Here is a 17930-nt window from a genome sequence, read left to right as displayed (position 1 = left end):
AGAAACCTAAATATTTAATTATACACACATGTGTATAACTGAATTAAAAGCGAACTAATAAGTCCACGTTTTTCATAGAAAAATCGATGTTTCCGGTGATCTTTATCGATCACCGGACGAAGGTCGAAAGGAGAAACGGAAGCATAGCACAAGTTATAGACGTTGATCACAGGAAAAGCAGAAGAGAGAGAGAGAGAGAAAGAGAGGTTGAGAGATCGCGTCGCTCAGCAGGTAGTCAATCGGGTCACCAGCGGTCATAGCCGGATGCGCAAGGTGTTGTATGTATTATGAACAAATCAAAGACCAATAAAGCGGAGGAATACGAGGGGAGATAATTTTATTGTAGCAAAACACGCCGCGGATCCCGCTACCGGCTATCTGCGATCGGCCCATGTAAATCGTCAACGTTAAAAATCAATGTATCTCACTCTGTGATAAAAGGCAGCTGCAAATGCGTTTTCGGCACGCGAGTCGGATTTGTTGCTCGACTGTATCGTGGAAGAGACTATTTATCACGAAATGTGCGTACAATATCCGGAATTGAATTGAATATGTATAGAATGCGCGTGGAAATCTCGCTCGATCTCGTGCTCTCTCTCTCTCTCTCTCTCTCTCTCTCTCCATTTCCATTATATATAGTAAAGCTATAATTTCAAATCTAGATATCGTTATAGAATTTATCGGCCGTGTAATATCGTAATTTAATAAAGATTTTTTTCGAATCGATTCAGTAGTTTCTGAGATTACCCCGCGAACGATTATTAGATTTTTAAAAAAGTTTACCTTTTTTTTTTTTTTTAACTCAACGCTTGATGAAATAAATACTAACACATATATTATCGTGCAAAAATTCCGTTACCTTTTGCGGAGTAGGGTTGTACATGCTGTTGGTGGCGTCGTAATTCTCTTTATTCTCTTTTTCACATCCGTACTCGCGTTTACGCTGTCCATGCGGGCTTAGTTGGTTTTTGCAAAAACCCAATATGTCCGCGGTGTTTGTCATATCGGGGCGACATGTTGTTTTCGTTAGAACATCTATAAATCTGCAAGTAAACGAACAATGTCATTTTAATTAGAATCATGTGCAAGCGAAACCATAAAAGTCGTTTCATTATAATCTCGAGAGCGTTACTTTGTCGAAAAGAGATTATAAGCGGGAGAAAAGTTTTACTCGTAATCAAACAATAACTCTCTCATCGCATACTTTATCGCGGACAAGGACCTATAATTTTTCTTTTTTTTTTTAATCGACGAATACACCGCACGAGTCATAAATAAAAGACACTGCTCTTGGATTAAAAATGTAGTCTACGAAATTTGGGGATGAAGGAAAATACATTTCTTTCCTTTTTCGAAAAATTTCTAATCGATCTTATTCGAATTGCGATAACGAGTTTGTGATATTTTCTTCGACTCATTAAAAAATCATTAAAAAAACATCCACTCTCATATCATTATTACACTTCCATATTTTTTTTCCAGCACGTGAAAAGCACATGGTCTGCGCGTCAAAAGGCGCCACGAGCACGTGTTCGGCGCGAAAACTTGCTACACGATCTGAACCAGGTAAGCTGAACATGTGACATATTCAACAATTATAAGTACGTCTCAATTAAATACGATACCGATTAAACCATCAGCGATCTCTAAGTATATTTTAATACAAGCAGTCCATAATATAATTATAATTCATCCCGTTGATCAACAACGATTGCGAATAGACACTTGAATTCACTCCTTATTTAACACATCTCCATAAATACGGTTTAATATTGATTTTATATGGCAAACTCATTATATATATATATATATATATATATATTGCGGATGCAACGATATCAATATCGCTAATTTAGCACCGAGTACTTTCGCCTTTATCGTTTAATCGTTTATTTATCGACGTTGATTCACTGGCGGCACAGATTTCTAACAGACACTTTCCGGCGTGTAGGATGCGAATGTAAAACTCGTACGAATCTCATTTTAAATCAGATCTATGGCTAAATAATCACAGGCCATTGGGACTCGAGACGGAAATATGCGCTATACTCTCACATTATATCGAGAGAACACTACACCATGGGAAACGTGCCGGTCCATCGTATATCCGCATACCTTTCCAAAGCGCCCATATTATGTATATCGTCATTGCCAGTGCTCCCAATCAACGCACCCGTCGCAGGATGTTTAACCGTACGCAGGATGTCCATGACGCGATGTCCAAAGACGGACTTTGACGATTATCGACTTGTATTTTTTTCGGCCAGAGACGAGCTTCCTTATGACGTACGAACCGACCGGCAGAGATCCTAGACCGCTACATCATCCGAATGCGGGATTCGGACTGGAGTCCTGCGCGCCAAAACACGTATTATATACGGCGGATACGGGACGATAGTGGGGAAATAACCAATGACAGGCCGTGAAAAAAGGAACTTAAGGGCGAGAGAAGGGCGAGCGCGGTAACTTAGGGCGATCGACCGCTATGGGGGGCCTTTGCACGCTCTCGTACGTATGAATTTTTACGCGCAAGTGCACATATGTGCATGTCATCCACGTGTGTACGTTGGATCTGATCGCTCGTTCATCGCTCGCCCTCATTTCCCGATCGTCCTCGTATAGGTCTTATTTTCTCGTGCGAAAGGTGGCGCGCCGACACGTTCCGATATCGAGTTTATTGACATCGCACATTACTGCTGAGAATTTTCAAGCAAGACCGACTTTTGAGTTTCAAGATCAAAACATGAATTATTTAGACAATATATGGCGTAAAGTTAAGCTCGCCTTAAATTATCCATAATTAGCGATAAAATTTGAAAGGATCTTCCATCTAGAATTTTATACGCCATTTAATACAGAAAATATTTGAAGCTTGTTCGAAAAATATTTGTAGAGTATTATTTCTATGACGTACAGTTGAAAAAGATTGATAAAGGTAACAAAAGTATGTATTACAAAGAAATGTTCATGATAAATTTTTACTTTTCTTAATAAAATAAATAAAGTCATATGGTCGCAAGACATTTTCGCCGAGGCTGAAGCAATTCTTCGAACGAACAAGGAAAATGATACCTGGATAAATGGGCCTTTCTATGCGCGACTAAAGCATCCTTTCACGTTTACGTGCATAGAACAAAAAAAAAATTTAAGAGAGTTATTCTTGAAAGAAAATATAAGAAAATATTCCAGCAATCTGCGTAAATCAAAATAACACGTGTCATTCGGGAGTTTAAATCGCAAAAAGAAAAAAAAAGCGATTAAAGCAAAGATATCTTAAAAGCAAAAGCATTTTAAACTGCTTGACCGTCAGGAAAGGTTTTCGAAAGTAATAAAATTCCGAGACCCGGCACAACAACCCCTAGGTGTCCTAACTTTTAGATCCATCTTCCCTTCAAATTCGCTAGAGGCTCCTATTCCGAACTTATCTCACACATTGCTAAAGAGACGCTTTTCCATGCTTACATGCTTCCCGTTTCTGTTCCACGCGCGCGCTTTTTTCGTTGCGGTCAGAACTTAGAGAGGAGGAGGCAGCAGGTAGGAAAGGTTGAAAAATACTTGGTTCCTTCTTCTTCTTCTTCTTCTTTTTTTTTCCCCATTCTTTCGAATGACAATGCTTCACCTGATCGTCAATCCGCCACCCTCGCTTTCTTGGGGGATTTTCACATGGCAGGTATATCGTGTATCGCTAGGACCGCAGATGCCGCCTCGCGGGCGCGCATGTTCGCATCATTTTTCATATGCGATTACACGGCGAGATTGAGATTTTTTTTTTACGGTGGAAAATGGGTATATATGTCACGGATCAACGAAACATCAAAAAGGAAAGAGGGGAGGATAATTTCTATTCGAATTGTAGTCGTTTGTTATTATTCGTCGCAGATTTGTAAGAATGGAAAATTCCTTAATCGCCACAAACGACGAATAAAATAACTGATGAGTGTACAATTGAAAAATTCTCATATGTATATTACACGTGTAATTTTCTCAATGTAATGTATTAGGTGTACAACTTTGCTTCCGCCGGTTTTTTTTTCCGAAATTCGAGGCTTTATTGTAAAAAACTGATTATACATTTATGATTCAAAGTATTGTCCACTCCCAATGATCGTGCCAATTCTTTTTGACTTTGACTCGAGTCTTCATTAAGTAATGCCTCCAATTCCGCATCTTCGAAAACCTTCTCTCTTCCACCGCTATGCCGCGCTTCGACGTGAAAATCACCGTTCTTGAAGCGTTGAAACCACTCGCGACACGTTCTTTCGCTAATAGCAGCTTCACCATAAGTATTTGAGAGCATTCGATGAGCCTCGGCCGCAGATTTCTTCATATTGAAGCAGAAAATTAAAACCTCCCGCAAATGACGAGAATTTGGTTCGTAAACTGACATTTTCAATAAAGAATAACTTTATGACGCGGACACAAATCGACTAATGTTTCTATGGGGTTATGTTGACAGATGCCCAAGTTTATCGCATCACGTCTATGATCTATTTATTTCGACCACTACTTACCGCTAAAGCCATCTATAGGAAAACGGCGGAAGCAAAGTTGTGCACTTAATAAAGTGTTTACCGCTTTATCAAAGTTATTGATTGCAATGGAAAAAGTTGTCGGAGCTAACGAGCGCGTACCGCAATTTCCTCGAATGTTCATTGTCTACTCTAGAGAGAGAGAGAGAGAGAGAGAGAGAGAGAGTCCATCTGGAGTATTTACAATTATTTAATGCGAAGGTATTGTGTTACGTAATCGAGTCGTAAACCGGATGTCAACTCGAGTCAAGCATTTACGAGAATGGCAAGTTTCACGAGTAGTTCACTAGTAGATACGGTTGACTATCGACACAAGTCAATTGGAGATAAGATTACAACTAAACATCCTATTCTTCAGTTTTTCTTTGTAGCATTTCTAACCCGAAAGCTGTTGGCAAAAGGATTTAGCATTAAAAAATAAAACAACTCTTTCATGGATTCTCTCTCGAAATCATCAAAAATTCATATGCTTTTGAGGATTTTTATGTAAATTGATAAGGTTTCTAACGTATCGATGTCTTTTTACGTGAAGCGAGGAAGATCTAATCTTATCTATCTTCCTAAAAAAAAAAAAAAAAAAAAAAAAACCATCTTTTTGTCTCTATTCATCATTTACCGCGTGATCAGGAATAAAATAACTATTAGTTATTTTATTCCTAATCTCATTTCTACATTCGACGAGACTTTTTTGGGAGGAGACGGAGAAGGAAGAGGTTCCCTCCCGCATGATTAATTTCCGTGTGAGATTTTTGTGTAATAGACCACATAAACGATATAGACGCAAGATATGATAGGATAAGATAAATATAGATAAGAACAGGATTGAAAATTCCGCGGGATACGCGAGGGTGGAAACGCACGCACCGATCGTTTCTCGATTAGCGCCGGCGACAATCCAACGTACTTATTGACTTATATCCTTGGGACAGGATCAGCTGTCGTTTGACTTTATCGTACCCCTAATACGTGAATTCCTTTTGAGGTAACGCACGAGGGGCGGTTTCTTCGCACGTACGATTCTTCCAATCGCAAAAGAAGGAGAGAACACTCGACTCCTATACTCCTACAATGCCATGCGGCTGGAGCCGCATGGAAGGAACCGAGATTGCACTTTCCCTCTCTCTCTCCCCCCCCCCTCCTCCTCCTCCCTCGCCCCGTTTCCTCGGACGATGGATATACGCGATCCGTAATGTCGTCTGACATGCGATTGCGCGAGATTCGCCAAAAAGCGCCAAAAGGAACGTGCGTGCGCTAAAAGCGACGGACGTGGCGGCCGCATGGGGTAGCTCAGCTGCTTTCTGCCGTGAAACCAGCGAATCGAGGGTCGCAGACCCCCTTGCGGACAGCTGCCAGATCGTGCACCTTCGACGTTTCGGCTCCCTCCCTCCCCAACACATGTGCTTCTCCCCGTCGCTGGCTAACCCACCCTTCGCGCAATTTATTCCATGACGTACGGAGTAACTGCTTTTTAGCGATCGATCCCTCTCGCGTATCGATGTTGCCCCCGCGTTGCGCTTGTATAGCAATATCTCGCATTAAGATCGTACATTTGTTGGTAAAAATAGAATTGTCTGTAATCTTACGGAACCCTTTCGTTAAACGCTTTTATAAATTAAGTTCCTATAGTTTTACATTCCTACTCCCTCTTATATCCTTGATTACTTAATATTTCGCCGCCGCAACGCTGCCCATCGACTTTGATTTTTCTGTGAGAAAGAGTGCAGATGGCCGCATCCATTGTGAGGGTTGGCGCGTGCCAAGGGTGTCGACGGTGTACCGCACGAGACACGGGGTCTCTCTCTCTCTCTCTCTCTCGGCGTATCTCCCTGTGTGCGCGCGAGAGGACCGAAGCAGCGCGCTAAGTGCACGATCGTCGCGTTCCCGCGTGCACGCGCACACGCGTATCCTGTATACGTGCACGGTGACATATGCGTGTGACGTGGCACCGTCGACAGGTATGGTTCTCCGCACCTATGGGTTCACGCGTGTATCACCGAGGCACCGCACACGTGTACCCGAGCGGCTTTGCTTCTCCGATCGATGCGCGGTCCGCCGCCGGCAAGCCACTTACGCAATACCTGTCACGAGGTTCTCAATCGAACGGAGGAACGGGGTTGGGAACTTTACTCTATAAAAGTGACGCGTTATCGTTATTTTTTGTAAAAGGTAACTCGTTACTCATTTTAAAAAGTAACGCGTTACCGTTACTTGGAAAGTAACGATTCGTTACTTTTTCCTTATGCTTTTGTCTTTTGTAACGCTAAAATAATAATATTAGATTATAAAATTATTTAACAAATCAATATTAAATGTAATAATCTACGTTACAATTAAAAACTCTAAATTAGTCTCTATATAGCGAGCGTTTCTTTTATATTAAACTTATTTAATTAAACTTATTTCGGTAATTGGTAAACACAAATTAGAATTTGATCATGACTTCGATTGGTCAACGCCTGATATCTGAATGCATACTGAAAAACATGTAAGAAAGAGAGAAATAGCTGAAATGTTCTTTATTAAAAAATATGACAACACTGTTAACTCTCAAAAGGACACAGAAAATTTAAATAACATATACGATAGATTAATAAAGGTCGTTTAGTCTTTCTCGGTATCTTAAATAGTGAGGTTGACACAGTGTGTCATTATGACATAGCGAATTTTTTCTCTTTCAACTTTAACTAATGCAGGTACATAAATTTGTTTATTTCATTTTTGTAACGGGATTATCATTATTTATCGTACAATAATTTTAATTCGCTTGATAAGGACCAAAACCATATGGTCGAAACGTTGTGTTAACAATCGAACAATAAATTGCCAGTTGGGTCGTACATATACAATATAAACACTCCTTAAACTTATTTAATGATTCTAATTTTTTCATGTTAATATCTTTACCTTTTAATACGCTTATCTTTATAGGAATTTAAATTGTAATTTACAAATTTCAAATTTGTCGAAAATTTTTATCAAACATTGTTTTTAAATTTTTGACAAGAAAAATATTATTAAGAGTATATTCCAATATTCACTATCAGTATTGTAAAATCTATTGATTTACGTTACTATAGATTTTCAGTACTGGCAGTGACTATCGGAATGCAACCTGATAAATGATAGAAGGCTAGAAAATATTTTTCAAAAAATATATCTATCGTATAGACATAAGATTAAAAAGAACGAAAAAATAAGGATGAAAGTAACGGCTAATTTTCGTTACCGTTACAAAGAGAGAAAAGTAACGATCGTTACCGAAAACAAGTAACTGTATAACGGTAACGTTGCCAACCCTGATGAATAAAATTCGGAAGCGTGTCAAATATATTGTATAATTCGAGAGATTCGATATAAAATATATATTTCGCGAGATAAATTAATCCCAAGATATATAATATAAAAAGTTTATTTATTAACGCAATATATTTCCGCTGTGTATTTATGATATACGTATATATAAGCAAATGTTTACACAAATCAAATGTAATAATATTGAGATGCGCAATGTCAGAATAAATGCCAAAAAATAAAAAGCTAAATTATTTAAATTGAAATATATAATTTAAGTATTTCATAGCTGTGTAAAAGAAGAATATAAAGTGAATAAAAATTGCGATAAAAAAATTAATTAAATTGAATCAGTAAGTCAATTTAGTGCGCGTGATGCGTGTCTTTTACGCTAGATTAAATTTCGTAATATTTCTAATGTCTATAACGCGATCATATCTTCGCGTATACCACGAATTAACGATTCGTTCGTTAAACGTGTGAAAATATTATCGATTCCATTCTCAAAATCGCGAGAGATTGCTCGAAAACGATTATCGAGGCGCGATCGAAGAACCACTGGTGGCGATGACCCGGTAACCGTAAGTTTATAGACGCCCGGGACGTTTCTGCAACTTCCTAAACGGGATCATCATCTGTTCCTCCGCGTGTCTCTCACCCTTATAGACGGCACCCCGACCGATTACACTATTCTTCCGACGTACGCAGCCGCCGCTTCGCAGATGTAACGCATAAGTAAGCGGAATTCGCAATTCTCGTACGGTACGCGTCGAGAGAAGCGAGACGGCGAGAAGAAACGATGGGGAAGAGACATTCGGGGAGGAAAAAGTCTCAACCCCTACGGGGGGGGGGGGGGACGAACGGTGGAACGGATAAGCGGGAGCGAGAGGGGTGAGGGAGAGAGGTCACCGCAGTTCGAGCGAGTCCTGTGAAAAGTCTCAAGTAAATTCTTTTTCGACAGATGCTGTAATCGATCGAAGCCTAATAATCGTTACGTCACCGTCATCGATATAAGAGGGCGTATGTCTCTCTTTCGACTTGACATTTCTCAGCTTGCGCCACTGCATTCCTATTTCGATCGGAATAAAAAATATTCTATCCCCGTGTAACCCGATGGGCTAAAGCCGACGAGTTGCAAATTCGGGAAGAGACAGAAATCTATTCGTCATAGACGTTGACTTTGAGCGGCGAACTCTCTCTCTCTCTCTCTCTCTCTCTCTCTCTCTCTCTCTCTCTCTCTCTCGAAACGTGCCCAGCTCTGAAAAGCTCTGATTGCCCATTGTTTGTTACGACGCACGCACACGCACGATGCACGTGGTGCAACCATGTATCATCCTAGCACAAACCACACATCGCAAACACGCACGCGCGATAGGTAAAATATTATTATACGGGACGAAAGAATATATATTGTATATATATATATATATATATATATATATATATATATATATATATATATATATATCAGGTATCCGCGACAGTTGAGTAAGCATTGCGTGTACCATCGGTACATATATGCGTATATGCAAAAGAGAGTTTGATTTTCTGCTCTATATATTTAGAAAGATACACGGCCTCGTTCCGTCATTTTACGAGGTAAACATTTATTGACACCGCTTTCGAGATCGAGAAGGATCAATGGCACAAAAATGCGCCAAGAAAGTTCTTAGAAAAGACCAGTTTCTCGTGTAAGGTAAATATAATAAAAATATAATTATATATCAGATTTTGGCGCGTCAAAGATTCGTCGTTTATCTTACTTTTTATAAAAACTTATAAATAAATTGAAATAAAAAAAATATATATATATATCTCGATGACCACTAATTTGACTTATTCATGAAAGCGCGTGTCTTCGCTTTTATTTGACAAGTGTAACGACGAATCTTCGGTGGCAATTTCGGATGTTGAAAAACTGCTTTCAAGACCGTTTTACTTAGGTAGCACAAATTCCCATGTCTCGCCGAATCGTAAATATACGAAAAGCGATTAATAAATGTATATCATCCATTAATATATATATATATATATATACCCTGTGTTAAATATTATTTTTATATATTACATATTTATACAATATTATAACAGCATGATACACTGATTTTAGATGTATCGCGCATTCTCTCGAAAAGGTAACGTTATTTTAGGTAAAATCAAGCATATCTCTGTACACATCGATCGAGTACGAGAGAAACCGAATCTACTCGGCCAGATGTTCATTATATCGATGATAAGTGTGTGAACTTTGGTGAATCATTACTATTCATTGGCGATGGCTCCGTAACTCCGTTATTGATTAACTGCGAAACTCGGTCCTGTAACAGCTGCACCCGTATGTTCTGTCATGCTAGCGGGCGCCGAAGAATACCGTAGAGGGCTCTTGTATGGGTGGGGAGAAAACAAAGTTCATGGGGGCGTGCGCGACAGAGAGAATACGGGGTACCAAAGTATTGTATTAGGTGTACAACTTTGCTTCCGCCGTTTTTTTCTCCGAAATTCGAGGCTTTATTGTAAAAAAACTGATTATACATTTATGATTCAAAGTATTGTCCATCGTGCCAATTCTTTTTAACTTTGACTCGAGTCTTCATTAAGTAATGCCTCCAATTCCGCATCTTCGAAAACCTTCTCTCTTCCACCGCTATGCCGGTCTTCGACGTGAAAATCACCGTTCTTGAAGCGTCGAAACCACTCGCGACACGTTCTTTCGCTAATAGCGGCTTCACCATAAGTATTTGAGAGCATTCGATGAGCCTCGGCCGCAGATTTCTTCATATTGAAGCAGAAAATTAAAACCTCCCGCAAATGACGAGAATTTGGCTCGTAAACTGACATTTTCAATCGAGAATAACTTTATGACGCGGACACAAATCGACTAATGTTTCTATGGGGTTATGTTGACAGATGCCCAAGTTTATCGCACGACGTCTATGATCTATTTATTTCGACCGCTACTTACCGCTAAAGCCATCTATAGGAAAACGGCGGAAGCAAAGTTGTACACCTAATACATACCGCGAGAATAGACGTTTGGTGACGCGAACGGTCCATCGATCGTTCGATCGAACTTGAAGTTTACACGTCAAATCGGCGTGCGATAATCGCAATGAATCGCAGACAGAATTTTTGTTCGTCTCGTTTTAGCCATCATATTTTCTCGCTCCATTTCCACAGATCTTTTTTCTCCATCTTGAATTAATTCCATTGCCCGAGAATATCATCTCGTGTCGAGAAAAATGAAAAAATTGATAAAAATCATAATATCGTATTCCTTTACCATTCCATTGTAAAGATATAAGAATAAAAACTGAAAATTTTATCAGCCCACCATACGTATAATGTATGTTAAAATTATGTATTGTTAATAAATATTGATAAATTAATTACATAATGTATGCTACCAATCTGGATTAGATATAAGCGGATATAGATTAATCTTGCGAGAGACGTCCAAGATGATCCTTTTTTGATAACAATTATAAAAAAAAAAAAGTCAAAGAAACACTCGAATTATGAATGACAATGTATGAATTGAATAGGAGAGAGTACAAGAACATCAAGGTAACGAAGGCGGGATAGAAGCGCGAAGAGCTGACAGACGAAGCCCAAAGTATGAGAAGGAAGGTGGAAAAAAGATGGAAAGGGAGAGAAAGAGATGGAGAAAAAGAGACGCGTCGCGCATATTTCTCTATCCATCGTTCCGCCACGTGTATCTTTCTGAGACGAGAGTGAGAGATGACAGACTCGTGCGAGTTTTGAAAAATCGTTTAATAGCATTCCAGTCCCACAACGCTTCTTTTTAATCAGCTTTATCCGCAAGATATTAATGACGGATAACGACAAATAGGATGAGACGAACGTTAATACGTGTAATGTAAAAATCAGAAATGCGAAATTTTAATCGTATACGAATGAACAAGATGAATGGGAGGATTAAGCCCCCGGAGTCTCTCTCTCTCTCTCTTCGCAGGCTCGCTCGGAATCTTTGACAGATTCCCGAACAAACTTCGCCGATACCGGGCCCTCTTTCCGTTTCGCGGTCGGGTATCGCCGTCGCGCTCGCGTTCCCATGCCACGTAAAGTTCACGTCCTCTCTCCACCACCATCACAAGGGGATTTAAATCTCAACGGTCGCGTCGGTAGTGGGCGATAGTGGGGAGAAACGACATGGTGAGACTCGCGGCATCTTTTTCGCTCGGCGGGGAGGCGAGGGCGTGCGGAGAGAAAACGAGAGACGCGCAGAGAGATGAAGAAAGGGAATGAGTGAGAGAGATGGAGAGAGATCGGAGGAGAAAGAAACATCGGGGAGAAGTGGAAAGGAAGACGGGAAGGGCAGATTGAAGGGAATGCGAAGGGAAGTGGAAACCGCGGGAGACGGGAAGGAGAGAGAGAGAGAGAAACCCCCTTATGTTTGTAAACAGAGAAGCGTCCGTGCGACATGACCTTAGCGGAATTTCATATTGTATTTCGCCGCGGCGGATATCGATAATTTCGAAATGTTCGAATTGTTCGACGTCAAATCATTCGAATTTATTAGCGGTATGAAAAAAAAACCCACCGACACACGCGCCCTTACTTATAAAATCGCGACGCGGATTCCCGGGATACACGAACGACGGGAAGCTGCGATAATTGGATTGAATCGATACCTGGTTTCGTGTATCGCCGCAGGGACAGAGAGAGAGGTCCACGAAACGGCTTAAGTTTCGCCTCTCTCTCTCTCTCTCTCGAAAAATTTGGAATGTACGGTCAACCGTGTACCTAGAGCCGAACGAATCATGAATTCCCGTCAGTCACAGTTTCCGGTTCTATCTATTAGCATTTTCTTCTTCTTCTTCTTCTTTTTTTTTTTTTTTATTCGTCTTGAATGTTTGTCTCGTCGATGCCGCGGTCTTCTGCCCTCTTCGTTCTTTTCGATTTTTCTCCGTCATGTAGATAAAATTAAATAAATAAAGCAGAAGAAGATAAATCATGGAGAGAAAGACGAGAAATGTATTCGTCATATGTTTTTGACATATAAATATTTAACTTTATGTCAGTTATTAGGTGTACAACTTTGCTTCCGCCGTTTTCCTATAGATGGCTTTAGCGGTAAGTAGCGGTCGAAATAAATAGATCATAGACGTCGTGCGATAAACTTGGGCATCTGTCAACATAACCCCATAGAAACGTTAGTCGATTTGTGTCCGCGTCATAAAGTTATTCTCGATTGAAAATGTCAGTTTACGAGCCAAATTCTCGTCATTTGCGGGACGTTTTAATTTTCTGCTTCAATATGAAGAAATCTGCGGCCGAGGCTCATCGAATGCTCTCAAATACTTATGGTGAAGCCGCTATTAGTGAAAGAACGTGTCGCGAGTGGTTTCAACGCTTCAAGAACAGTGATTTTCACGTCGAAGACCGGCATAGCGGTGGAAGAGAGAAGGTTTTCGAAGATGCGGAATTGGAGGCATTACTTAATGAAGACTCGAGTCAAAGTCAAAAAGAATTGGCACGATCATTGGGAGTGGACAATACTTTGAATCATAAATGTATAATCAGTTTTTTACAATAAAGCCTCGAATTTCGGGGAAAAAAAAACGGCGGAAGCAAAGTTGTACACCTAATATAATTTGAATATTATCCGCGTTTCAATGATGCGAGTCAAAAACTAGACCGGGAACATTACACGCACATTTACGATTAATAGCATTTTCTTGTGAACAAATCTGAGGCGGGGGGGGGGGGTCGGGGAGGGAATCTCCGAAATTCGTTCCACCCTTCCCCGTCACGCAAATCTTCCTCCTTATTTTGGCGATCGGTCGCGTCGGTGGATACGCCACGCCGTAAAAAAAAAAAAAAAAAAACCGCCCGCGAGAGCCTTTCTTCTCCGTAGACGATCCCGATGCGCGTTTCTTGGTCTCCTCCTCGCCCTTCCCGCCACGTTAGCGGCCACCCGCGCCACCCAGATGCCCATTTCTCTCTCTCTCTCTCTCTCTCGATCTTTCATTCTCTCCCTCCTTTTTTTCTCCGCTCTCTGTAGGTCCAGCCTCCCCCCCACGCGCTCCCCCCCCGCCTCCCAAAAAGTCTCTTTTCTTTTTCTATCCTTCACCGACGTTTCAACCGCCATCGACACCGAGCGGCGTCGACGCCGCCGATGACGACGCTTCTACGGTGAACTCCCTCATCCTCCTCCGTCCTTTACCCGCCGCATAATCCCGTCATCTACCTCCTTCGCCTTGCCCTTGGACCAACGGCGCCTCGCATAGCAACACCGGATCGTCAACCAACAGCGAGGGAAAATGCTCAAGTAAAACATATAAGCGGTTGCTGCGTTTTCTCGGTTCTTTCTTCCTCCCATCTCGTTATCTTCTCTCATTTCTCTTAAACTCCGCGTTGATTACAGAAATACGTGATTTATGATCGGTGTTAGAGTTACGCGAACGATAATGTCGGTCGGCCTTATCATATTTCTGCGCTTTATTTACGATACGAACATGCGTATATCAAGGGCGAGAACGACTTAACAATAATTTATCTTACTTTCTTCAGAGGAACAACGGGACATTGAATACTCTCCGCATTGTATCATAGATCACTGTTAGAAAGTTGGACGCGCTATTGTAAGACTTATCTTCTATTCTTTCACAAACTTCAACCATTTCACCACATGCTACCCAAGTTGTTTATATCGGTTATTACTTCATTTCATTCGTGCGTTTTATTACATCTTCTGGCTTTCGACTACGTTGTAAGTTCCATGGCCAAATTCAAAGTTACAAAATGCCGTTACAAAGAATACAGTATCGGTGAAAAATGCGAAACGATACATTACAGTTAGAAAGTAAAGAAAGACAGAAAATTCATTATGGATACGACAATTTTGAGCCTTTATCGTAACTCTTCAAATATTCGTGTTGTATTTTCCAGAGTCGCGCCAATAAATGGGCGTAAGAATCCAACGAAAGCATATATCTCGGAATATCTGCGTTTTCACAAAAGCTCAAACTTAACATCAAGCATCGTTTTTATATCAAATATAAAATTTATGTAAAATAAATTTTTTATATTTATATATATATATATTTTTTTTTTAAACCTCCCCACATAATCTCATGTAGGCTTTTATATTGTATTTTGGCGAAACGTATCGAGTATATTTTTCCATTATACTTTATAAGATTATAATATATAGTTGTCGACACCAATGAGCTTTACAAATCCAATTTATAATCGTGTCGTGTGTCTTCGCGCCCTTGCACGAAGGAACGTTAACCCGCGCAGAACGCTTCCTTCTCTTGCAAATTATCGCTCCTTTCGCTAACAAAGCGGTCGAGAAAGGCGCGAAACCGGATGGCCGGGTTCGCCGTTGCACGAACTCCGAAAAGAGTCTGTGTTGAAGCCGCCCTGGATATATATATATAATAAGTTCGGCAAAGGGAACCCTCCCACCCACCGTGTCGACTCCTAGGTCGAAATGGAGCCGAAGAGCCTTGCCGAAGAGAATTGTCGTTTCATCGATAATTCGACTCTTCATTCTCGATCGCGAATCGGGTCGTCGCGCGTACGCAATTGATGATAACGATACTGGATATATTTCATTCTTCGTTCTTCGACGCGTCGCTCGATTCAAAAAATTCTTCAAACGAATGAGGAAAAAGGTAAAGCTGCGAAAAAGAACAATGGAAATATACAAGTGTTAACCGTGTCGTATATTATGGGAAAGGCTATTTAGGAATCGATATAATAACGCTAGCAGCGAGATGTTTTCAAGATTAACTCGATATTCGAATTTAACGAGGTCTCGCATTCCCAGAGGGGAACAAAAGAAAAAAAAAAGAAGAAACAATGTCAGACGCGAATTATCGGTTTCTCGATATAATCCGAATAATCTCTTTCGTGAATTTTGAGAAAAAATTGAGGACACGCCAATCGACCCGTAAGGGCAACGTTATCCCGAAAAGGGCCGTTGCTCCATCATCATCATTGAAATGGCGATGTTGCGTCTCTCCAGAATTGCATTCCTTTCTCTACGTGTCTGGACGGTAGGAGGGCACGAAGAATGATATGTGAAGAAGGAAGAGGATGAAGAAGAAGAAGAAGAAGAAGAAAGATGCAGGCGAGGAAGAAGGAGAACCCGCGGCAAAAAGGAAGGAGAAGACGCGGAGAGACCGTTGGGGGCAAAGTAGGGGGAACGGGTGAGAAAGGGGTGGAAAGCAAAGACGGTTAATGTACCGCTACCGCTGTTTCTCTCGCGTATAAACTACGTCTATACGTTGGAGAGCTCGCGTTTTAAGTACGGAACAAAGGGATTTCCCTATAGACTTGGAAAAGCAAAACAAGCAACATGCGAAAATCGAGCACATATTTCGACTCCATGTAGGACTTTATTCGAGATAATTGCACGATATTTGACTCGAAAATAAATATTCTTTTACGTCGGCGAAGATATGATATCAAAGATTAAAAAAAAAAAAAAAAAAAAAAATTGATCGATAAAGTCTTATTATAAGATTCACGAATCGAGAGATGTTGGAAACGTCTTCTAAATATTCCAGGTACAACTTTGACCTCATCGATGCGATAAAGAAATAAAGAAACGGCGTAAAAGGTATATATGAAAGATGCGCGCGCGTGTACGGAAGAAGGAATCGCGGTTGAAGTAACAAGTGGAGGAAGTTGGAGGAAACTTGGTACGCGTCAGCATGTGCGTGGAACGACGATAGGGGTGCGCGTCGTGTCGGGCTTCCTTCTCGTACGCTACAGGTGTAATCGTTTGGAAAACCTACGGAAATTCACGCTCCGTTAGCCGCCTGTGGAAGAGATCGAGTTGTATCGTATATGGCTCCCGGCATCGAATATCGACGGATTACGAGCGTCCGTGAGGATTAGAGCCCACAAATTCTAATGAGATCGTCGAAATATTTTGATAAATTTACGACGGATTATCTAGACATTCGATACCTTCCATAAAGTTCGATTACTTGAGATACATGACAAACGAGATAATTATAAAAAAATGTCACGATCATATATACAGGGTGTCCCATTTTAAAGGACCCACTCAAATATCTCAGAAACACTGCGTTAAATCGAAAAATGTTTCAAACAAAAGTTGTGTGACTTCAAGGGGGCCATAAGATGGTGACAATGATTTGACCTTGGAAAATCATTTGAAGGTCATGTGAAGGTCAACTTTAAAATCTTAAATGGAAAGCCCCATTTTTTATTTAGCATTCTTGTAGCTGACATCGAGAGCTTTCCAAAACATTATAATAAAGTATTTTTTTATTAAGTACTTTTTGAGTTATTTTATATTTTAATCTGACATATTTTGATATAAAAAATTAAATATCTCGTAAAATATTTAGTTTTCGATAATCATACCGTAATACTTTTATGTACAGAATAATAAGACAAATCAATTAGTATAAAAAATTATTATTTTTAAGAAAATTATTTACAATGTATTTTTTTAAACAATTATTTGTTTTTTTTTTTTTTTTTTTTTTTTTTTTGGCACTAATTGATTTGTCTCATTATTCTGTACATAAAAGTATTACGGTAAGATTATCGAAAACTGAATATTTTACGAGTTATTTAATTTTTTATATCAAAATATGTCAGATTAAAATAACTTAAAAAGTACTTAATAAAAAAAATACTTTATTACAGTGCTTTGAAAAGCTCTCGAGATAAGCTACAAGAATATGTAATGAAAAATGGGGGTTTCCATTTAAGATTTTAAAGTTGGCCTTCACATGACCTTCAAATGATTTTCCAAGGTCAAATCATTGTCACCATCTTATGGCCCCCTTGAAGCCACACAACTTTTGTTTGAAACATTTTTCGATTTAACGCAGTGTTTCTGAGATATTTGAGTGGGTCCTTTATTAAATGGGACACCCTGTATATCGTTATAACAAGATGTAAACAACGAGAGATAAATGTGACAATATAATCAATGATAAACGATATCGAGATATCACGATTTTCATGTATTAGAAATAAATATTCTTATATCTCGCTTCTAATCAATCAACGTCAAGATGCTTCACCGTGTCCTTCAATAAGTTCACCATGCATTTTATCCCTCGGTCACATCTCCCTTCTCAATCGCTTCCCAAA

The 17930-nt window shown here is 39.9% G+C and overlaps 1 protein-coding gene across 4 annotated transcripts in view; it reads right to left on the bottom strand.

The window, feature by feature from the left end:
- Positions 1 to 17930, bottom strand: part of LOC138936761 (M-phase inducer phosphatase) — a 53745-nt gene that overhangs the window by 2809 nt on the left and 33006 nt on the right. For 3 of the 4 annotated variants that reach the window (XM_070302379.1, XM_070302377.1, XM_070302381.1), the window contains one exon: positions 860 to 1043. In XM_070302379.1, coding sequence (XP_070158480.1) covers positions 860 to 1043 — 184 coding nt within the window. Of the gene's footprint in view, positions 1 to 859; positions 1044 to 2115; positions 2325 to 17930 lie in introns of those variants that run through there. The other variant, XM_070302380.1, reaches the window with a different exon arrangement.

The sequence above is a fragment of the Polyergus mexicanus genome, unplaced genomic scaffold, assembly GCF_030449975.1.
Source record: "Polyergus mexicanus isolate NDT 795.1 unplaced genomic scaffold, iyPolMexi1.0 SCAF_10, whole genome shotgun sequence".
In the NCBI taxonomy this organism is placed as follows: domain Eukaryota; kingdom Metazoa; phylum Arthropoda; class Insecta; order Hymenoptera; family Formicidae; genus Polyergus; species Polyergus mexicanus.
The sequence above is the reverse complement of the archived record's forward strand: the minus strand, read 5'-3'. Positions and strand labels throughout refer to the sequence as shown.